Below are 8717 nucleotides of genomic sequence, written 5' to 3'. Positions count from 1 at the left end.
GTGTGTGTGTGTATTCATATGTATGTATGAATATATGTACACATACATATACATATATGTATATACATGTATGTATGTATGTATGTATGTATGTATGTATGTATGTACATACAGATATACATATATTTATTTGCGAGTGCATGTACTGTTTATACACACACAAACACACACACACACACACATATATATGAATGATCAAAAGTTTATTATTATCATAAATGTTATTATTATTATTTCATAGCAAATAATCAATCTTAATTACATTATCTTAGCTTCACAACCACAAATGTGCCTTTGGTTAGAGGGTGGTAAAAAAATATTTGACCCTTATTTGACTTTATTTTTGCCATAAAGTTAGACTGATCTGTTCAGTAAGACCTTGAAAGGTTAACAGGGGGAGCAGATGCTCCTGGTTTCACCACACCAGTTTTAAAGGATGCTGCACATCTAAACTGTTTCTCTGTAAGAGCACAATGTCCTTCGAGCAGACACCGCATAAACAAACCCCATAAAGATGTCATATTTTTATTACATCAGAACATAAGTGGTGCTGCAGCATTCATGACTCAGTAACTGAATCATTTGTTTTGGACTGCAGAGCTGAAATGAAAGAGATTCAGAGGATTCAGGTAGCAGCTGTTTTGTCTTTCACCTGGAATAAAGTCTAATCATCTACACAAATTGTTTGCTGACCCATAGTTTCTCAGAAGCAGAGGGCGTAGCGGAGACCATCCTGAATAGACCATTGATGCTGCTGTTGCCATGGATTCACCGCCTGAGGAAACAGGAGACAGAGACTCCATGTGTGTCAGGATCAAACAGTGGTCCTCGGACTCAGCGAGGATGTCACACAGACATGCCGAGGCTGAGGTTTTGCCTTGGGCTCTGAGCGAAAGGATGGGCAGAGCTGGTGGGTGTGCAGCCTTTGCCCTTTTCTTTTCTTATAGACTCTCCAACAACACGTCTCCATTTCTGTTTAACTTCTCCACTGAAACACCACAAGAAGAGCAGTGAGGTTCACATGTAAGCAGAGCTTTGCAGTGCAAACCTGGACTACAACGTCAATCCTTTGACACCTGTTAAATCTTTTAGGCATTTTGTTTGTTCGTTTGCTTGTTCTCTGTACATACTGTACATATCTTATTATTACTATTATTGCTATTTTATTTTATTCTATTCTAAGTGCCTCCCTTTGTGTATATATATATATATATATACACACACACACAAACATTTGCATTATTTTGCTCTTTTTAACAAATATTTCATTCAGTCACTACTCTCTTATTTTTTACCAGTCTGGTAAAAATAAATAAATAAATAAAAAATAAAGTAAAATAAAAAAACTTGCAATCAAGACAAAACAAAGACACAAAAAACCTTTCTAGATAAACTATATACAATTATATACATATGTATAAGGAGTATCAACCAAAGTATTAAACAAAAATATTTAAAGTCTTATAAATATCCAGTTTTTATCAGCTTTGCCATCATTCAGTCCAATGCGTGCAATGTTTAGATGTTAATGTCCTAAATCTATTTTGAATTCTTGTATTTTTGGTTTATTTCGAGTCCATTTACATTGATGAATGGTATATTTTCCATACTAAATAAATAAATAAATAAACATTATTAACATACAAAAAAATTAAACCTTTTTACTAATTTAACCCTTGAACCTGTTGATATTTTAAAGAAATATTCTACTTCTATTCAAATAATTGAACGCAAAGGCATTCATAGGTGAAAAAATAAAAACAAAAAGCAAGGACCTCACGAGCTTGCTAAGGGCACGTGAAGGCAACATACGTCATCAGTGACGTTTTGCGCGTGCCGAACTGTCTAAGGACATCTGGTCTTAGCTAACGTTGTAACTTTTTACTTTTCCTAATCATAAAATGTAAGTATTAATCGATTAATTTACTGTAGTTTATCGAAAAGAAGTTAAGCTTGTGAAAATAAAAAACGGTGACAACTGTTAGCCGTGTTTTACGGCAGTAATGGCGCCTAACTGAGCTGTTTAAAAATGTTAGCTTTTTAGCTAACGTTAGCTAACAACATTAGCTGCCCTTGCTAAACTAGTAAAGAACCGAAATATGAGTTGGCTTCATTTGTGAAGTTTTGCAACTGAATTTACTCATCATTTTTTTCATCCTTATTTTTTTAGAACCAAGTTTGTGACCAACACGAACCGAGACATCAGTTTGAAGGTCTTTGAAACTTTTAATTTGGTGTATTTCTTTATGTAACTTGAGCTGATTATAATGAGCAGACAGGAAAACCAGCCGCCCAGACCAACAGCAGGTTTGTTTTTAATGTTATTTTTATAATCTGCACACTAGTGAGCTATATTTGTTTTAATTTTGATAGGTAGACAAGTCCAGTGATTAGTGTTTTATGATATAGAGCAGGCATGTCAAACCGGTCCACAGGGGGGCCGGTGTGGCTGCAGGTTTTGTTTCCAACCAAGTAGCAGCACACCAGACTTGACTCATTTAATCAACTGATCTCCGTCTTCAGACAGTTGATTGGTCAAACTGTGTGCTCTTGGTTGGTTGGCACAAAAACCTGCAGCCATACCGGCCCCCCTGTGGACCAGTTTGACATGCCTGATATAGAGTAACAGATTGTCCTAGAATGTATTTTTATATAAACAAATGTCCAGATATCCCTAACCCACTGCATCTGAACTCAAACCGCGTCCAGCGTGTCCTGTCATCATGTCCCCATCACACACGTAGAAGGAGGGAGGGGGGAGACAGTGGACGCTGACACCGGTGTTCAGCAGTTACTGTAAGCAGCGAGCATGCTAATAAACGACAGTGTCAGGACCGGATCGAGACACTTTGGTGCCCCAGACGAGATTGAGATTACCTGTCGGACAGTAAGAGTGGAGCGGACATCTGGAGACACAAGTGCAGACACCGGCAGAGAATGAGAGGGGAGCGGACAATCGGAGACACCAGCAGAGACACTGGCGGAGAACGAGAGCGGACACCAGCAGAGACACTGGCGGAGAAAGAGAGCGGAGCGGACACCGGCGGAGACACTGGCGGCGACACCGACAGAGAATGAGAGCAGAGTGACACCGATGGAGAATTAGAGCAGAGCAGACAAGACACCGGCAGAGAATGAGAGCGGAGCGACACCGATGGAGAATTAGAGCAGAGCAGACAAGACACCGGCAGAGAATGAGAGCGGAGCGGACATCCAGGGAGACACCAGCGGAGAATGAGAGCAGACCGAATCAGTCAGCATCAGTAACTCATCCCTGACTTTCTCTTTCAGTCCGCAGCGCCGTCAGGTCTCATGGTGCAGGCTGGTCAACAGGTCAATGATGAGAAACAACAGGGGCGCTGAGTTTATGATTATTTCTGTCTTTATTTGTTCATTTGTTATTTTTAAGGCAGAACATGATGAAAGGGTGCTAACGGGCGCAGCAAATTATTATTGGGTTTTGTTTTGGGTTTTTTTTAGTGCATCCAGCGACGCCCCTCCAGCATGTGGCGCTCTAGGCGACCTCCTATATCCCCTATGTTTTGTGACCAAACTGTTTCTGTTTGATTTGTTTGTTTTTCTCTCTCCTATAACTTATTATTGCTATTATCAGAGTTTTCTAGTTTTCATTGTTTGTTGTCATCAGATCTCGTTTGTTGCATTTTGAACTGAATATATCAAATGTGCAATATAAAGAAAGTGTTTATTATTATTACTAGACTACTTTTACTTAAGTTTAATTTTAAATGCACTTTGAATTGAATTCTACTTGCAACAGTATATATAGTGTGAGTATAGAATCATTAAGGAGTACTAGTATGGCTTAATGAACCACACAGTCTGATATGTTCAGATATGTTTCCTCTACTGTCTCCATCAGGCTTCCTGTCTGTCCCGCTCTTTAACCAGAAGAAAAGAAACAGACTTCCTTTGACATCTGCCCCCTCCGAGAATGAATTTTTCTCCCACAGTGAATACACGGCAAGCACCAGCTCGGCTGCATCTCACAGCACATCAGGTGAAGCACTCATTAGGCTTTACTGTATTTGAGTCACTAGATGGCAGTACATCCAAAGAAAAATATATACACAATGAATCACGGACAAATTGTAATTTCATTTTATTTTTTACTAATAAATCTACCTTATACCTTGAAAAGCAACAAATTTTTCTAATTGAGATTCAATGCTGTCTTATACAGGGCATCTAAGTATAGTTTAAATATGCTAAAAATCACCAATTGAGATTTTTTAAAAGATAAAACACAGGTCAACAGTGTATAGAAATCTCTCCATAAAATAAGATGCAAAGCAACAGACAGTAGAGGCTGCTTTAAGATGTTCCTACCTTTCCTCAGGTACCTATGGATGTTACCAGGCCTCAGGTCTGTCATCTAGTGCTCCACAAAGCCACCAGTGGAACAGACAGAGCGTCCCACAGTCTGCTCCGCTCCAGCAATATGGCAGCAACAGACCTGCTCCTGGACCTGCCCCTGCAGTGAGAATGTATACACCTGTACCACATCCATACAAAGCTGGAGGAATAAGGTATATTTTATTGATTTTCTAACCACTAGTCTTATGGTCAGTGGGTCTACCCATTTCTCAGACAGTTAAGGAGAACTGTGCAGGAATTGTTGGTTACTCTGGTAAACAGTAGACGGGGTTTCCCTTGACCTTCAAATTGCACAAATTGAAATTGAAAATATGAAATGCGCCAAATGGAAACACAATTTAGAAAAAAAAACAACCCAAAAACGTACATTCATTTTAAAAAAAAAGTTTACGCTTGCATGAGGTGGTATTTGAGGTGATTGGAAAAAGCCATAGTTGGTAACTGCAACGGAAACACTTTTTTCGCTTTTATAGGTCACATGATGTACAACAAAGAGTCACTCTGCACAGGAAGCCAGTTTATAAATAGCTATGGATATGCACTTTTCAGTAGGGACTGGCTCCCTCGGGCATGTTGCAGTAGGTGCTACAAGAGGTGTTATTGCATTGGATCATTCAGGAGTTTTGAATCCACATTCCTCTGTGAAATTATGAACTATCACCTCCAAGAAATCCCTCATAAGTGGCCACTCCCACATATAAGGGGCTTGCCTTGCCGTTATTGCTTGCATAACATCCCTATGTCGCTTTCAGTTGTAAATAATTAATGGCTAGAGCGGTGGCTGCAATAGAAATAAACCTGCTAATGTTCTGAACATCCATCACCATGCTTGTTTGAGTGGAAATTGCATAACATCACTCACAACATAGTCGCCTCTTAATTGTTTTTTTCGACATTTCAAAAATATCACCTCGCTACTGATTGGGTAACACATCTGTCACACCCAAACATACCTCAAAGCCGTTCCATGCCGTCTCACACCGCTTTGAGGAAACATGTTGTTCAATCCGGAAATAGTAGCAAAACGGTGCAAAATGTTCTAAATCCTGATTTAGGAGATCAGGGGTCATACATATGAAGGCAGTCAGCGAAGGTAGAGAAATCCGTTCAGGGAAATCACACAAGAAACAAAGTCTATAAATCCAAGTAGAGTCAAAAACCACTGAATCAAACAGTAGGAAAAGGCTGGAGAGCTTCGACACACAATGGCGAATCGGAGAAACACTGAACTGAATACACAAGGGCTGATTTCTAAATACACACAGGTGAGTGACACAAGACAGGTGAAACACATGAGGTAATCAACAAAAGTGGGGAAGCAAATATAACACTAAACACAAGAAGAACACATTTCGGAATAAATCAGGAAGTGGACGCACACATAAATATATATATGTGTGTGTGATTTATGTATTCATTTATTCATTTTTTATTTCGGTAATTTTCTTGTAATTTTTTTTTCCCTAATTGTTTTTCCTAATTTTTGGGCCATGATGTCTTATTAAATTGCTTGTTGTTTTTTTAAGAAATGCAACTGGTGTGCTCAAGTTTTTAAAGGTTTATCTAACCAGACACAGTTAGAAAGGGTTACAGAAATATGGACACCTTCACGTTGTTCCCGGCTGCAAAGGGCAGCCAAAAAGTTGTCCGTTTAATCTTTCTTTGTTACTGTAAATTTATTATTTAATTTAATGTAATTTCATCATTAAAAGAGAGAGAGTCCCTGGCAAGCACAGACAATATTTAAAAACAAACCACAAGGAAATTAAAATGTTGCAATTTCAAAAGTTAAAAAAGTTTGCATGTGATTGGTATGTGCTGAGCTTCAATTTTAGATCTCAATATGTGAAAATATATATTTTTTTAATATAAATTTTCAGCTCCAAGATGGGACAGCCCAGCAACTCAGTGAGACAACAGGATCCCAGCTCCGGTGTAAACTCCAGACAGAGCAAATATCAAGCCCCACACATCAGTGCACAAAGCAAGCCACCACCCCACGCTGGGTCCTCTCAGATGGCTCAGCAGTCATCTTACAGGCCGCCCAATCCCACAAATCAGTATTCCCAGCAGCCCAGACCTGTCCCTGCTCCTGTCCCTGCTCCTGTCCCCGCTCCTGTCCCACCACCCAGCAGGCCCTCTGCTCGTGCAGCGCAGCCACTAAACAACTCCTGGAAGTTCACTAACAGCTTTGGGCCACAGAGATCCTCCTTTGAGGGGAACAGGAGCACAAATAAACCTCAAAATGCACGACAAACTCAGGTTAAAAAAAAAACATGGAAAATATATATTAAGCTTTCCAAATTTGCCATCAATGTGTCATGATATTTTTGTGATCTGTGCTCAGCAGGACACATTTCCAGAGAAGCCAGCAATCGAGAACTCCCTGAGGATCCTGACTGCAGTTATTGGCGGCATGAGACACTGGAGCCAGTTTAAAGACAAAGTCCCGTACTTATTTGAGATATTTGGTCAGTTTATGAGGAGTTGTCTACGATGTGTACAGTATTAAAAAACACCATTAACCCTTTGAAAGCTGGATTGACACAAGTTTAGCTGCTTTCAGATGCCTTTCACAAGCTCTATTACCCTTTGAAACCTTAGAAATTTGGTTTGATTTATTTCAAAAACAAGAGGAAAAAGACAGGAAGCAACTTGACAAGAATATCCCACACACTGCAGGCAATGAGTAAAAGAAAATAACCTCATAGTTAGTTTTAATTACGGGGAAAAAATAGGAGCAGCAAACGTCATTTATAATTACTATAATAATATACTTGAAATAATGTTACAGGAAAAAATGTGTATATCTATATCTATCTATATATATATGATTTTATTTATTTTATTCTATTTTTCAAGCACTTCTTTGTGGTGATTTTTTTGAGTTTTTTTTTATTTTTATGTCTATACTTTTTTTTTCTTTCACTAATTTCTTGCTATTTTTTGGGCCATTTCTTGTTAAGTTGCTCACTGCCTTCTCCCCTTTGTTTTTGCACGAAATCAAACCAGGTTGCTAAACGACAGTTTGAACTCTTCTCTCAGCTACTCTAGACTCTGCGGTCACACTTGGGCACCACGGAGCAAAGAACTTCCTCATGAGAGACGGGAAGGAGGTCGTGCAGTGCGTCTTCTATGAAAATGTGGGTTTGGAAATAAGTGAACTGAATGAATGTGTCAGTGTCACTTTGCTCACATTAACTTGCCCTGAGTCTACTCGGCCTCAGTCAGAAAAATGATGGCTTTTTATGGAAATGATTTGTGTTATCCATGTTTTGTGTGAGTATTTGTGAATATGTTACTGTCCTTGTTTTAAATTTAGAGGCTTTCACATGTAATTAAACTAAAAACTCAGCAGTAATTCCTCATCACTTTGATTCTGGCTGTGAAAAAGTTGCTCCTCCCTTTTACATTAGTTTGTGTTCCCCAACATTAGTGTTTTTTGGTTTTTTGTTTGTTTGTTTAAATAAAAGTCAATGCCAATGATTCAGTTTATTTTATTTGATCAATTATTAATACGTTTATGTAATAAAACAAGGCTTGTTTAATTTTCAGCAGCTTTAGATCGGACCATTCACACTTTCACGTTGGCCATCATATTTCTCTTACACGCTTGGCAAATGGGAGAAATTTCAGATGATTGCAATCTGCAACCTCACTGCCAGATGCAACTCGATTTAGTGTGGGCAAACAAAATAATTTAATGAAATCAGACCTAATTTAATCTTCATTTGTGCCTCTTTTCCAACAGGAGCAGGAACTGCCGCGTCTCATCCGCGGTCAAGTTCATCGCTGTGTGGGGAACTATGACCGCTGTCGAGATGTCCTAAAGTGTGTGTCCGTCAGACCCGGCCTGCCGTCAGAGCTGAGGAACGCTCAGGAGGCCGTCAAAGTCTGCGACGCAGAGATGAGGGCGCTGGTCAAATCACTCAGTGAAGTCTGAGCGCGTCAAATGAAGGTATCATCAGCAGTGCAACACCAACCGCTAGAAAGTTCACCAGTATTTAATACATGAGAGCCAAAGTTAGAGCTACATAGATAACTTTTGTAATGGTTAAAAGTCCCAATAGTTTTTAAAAAAACATTTGAGGTTTTATAAAAGTTTTTTGGGTGCTGTTGTGTTGAACTTTAACAGTTGAATTCACTTGCATGTTCTAGCGTAATGTTATTGTATTTATTTGTGCAAAAAAAATATATAAAGAGTTGTTTTGTTTAACCAAAACTTTCATGGAAAGTAAAACCTCTCTTTTTTTAGTAAGTTCTGAAATATTTTTTATTACAAAGAAAATTCACAGAACAGCAAACATTGTTTCGAGGTTAAT

At 38.8% G+C, this 8717-nt stretch overlaps 1 protein-coding gene and 1 long non-coding RNA gene across 5 annotated transcripts; one reads left to right on the top strand and one right to left on the bottom strand.

Annotated features, from left to right (window-relative positions):
• Positions 1–223: 223 nt before the first annotated feature.
• LOC148187200 (uncharacterized) lies at positions 224–5644 on the bottom strand. Its single transcript, XR_015778965.1, has 3 exons — positions 5349–5644; positions 4348–4492; positions 224–775 (listed from the first exon to the last, which is right to left on the bottom strand). It is a non-coding gene; the product is annotated as an uncharacterized LOC148187200 (long non-coding RNA).
• spata22 (spermatogenesis associated 22) lies at positions 695–8572 on the top strand. 4 transcript variants are annotated; one of them, XM_088088672.1, is made up of 8 exons: positions 770–910; positions 2171–2307; positions 3881–4018; positions 4358–4547; positions 6276–6657; positions 6743–6866; positions 7441–7538; positions 8147–8571. In XM_088088672.1, the coding sequence occupies exons 2-8, from the start codon at positions 2268–2270 to the stop codon at positions 8336–8338; spliced, it is 1164 nt and encodes a 387-aa protein (XP_087944798.1). In that variant the 5' UTR covers positions 770–910; positions 2171–2267; the 3' UTR covers positions 8339–8571. The 4 variants fall into 4 exon arrangements, with proteins under 4 accessions (XP_087944795.1, XP_087944796.1, XP_087944798.1 ...); XM_088088671.1 differs by lacking the exon at positions 770–910 and adding an exon at positions 1798–1903 and having other exon boundaries at positions 8147–8570; XM_088088669.1 differs by lacking the exon at positions 2171–2307 and having other exon boundaries at positions 695–910; positions 8147–8572.
• The last annotated feature ends 145 nt before the right edge of the window (positions 8573–8717 follow it).

The sequence above is a fragment of the Plectropomus leopardus genome, chromosome 15 (genome assembly GCF_026936395.1).
Source record: "Plectropomus leopardus strain MGB_pleo_1.0 chromosome 15, ASM2693639v1, whole genome shotgun sequence".
Classification (NCBI taxonomy): domain Eukaryota; kingdom Metazoa; phylum Chordata; class Actinopteri; order Perciformes; family Serranidae; genus Plectropomus; species Plectropomus leopardus.
Note: the sequence above shows the minus strand (reverse complement) of the source record. Positions and strands in the feature narration are given on the sequence as shown.

What these genes read in the sequence shown, in the direction of transcription:
- spata22 (XM_088088669.1), top strand. Translation starts at nt 763, where the DNA reads ATGGATTCACCGCCTGAGGAAACAGGAGACAGAGACTCCATGTGTGTC. An exon ending in GTACTTATTTGAGATATTTG is followed by an intron (nt 6,867 to 7,440) that starts GTCAGTTTATGA and finishes CTCTTCTCTCAG; the next exon opens with CTACTCTAGACTCTGCGGTC. An exon ending in AGTGCGTCTTCTATGAAAAT is followed by an intron (nt 7,539 to 8,146) that starts GTGGGTTTGGAA and finishes CTTTTCCAACAG; the next exon opens with GAGCAGGAACTGCCGCGTCT.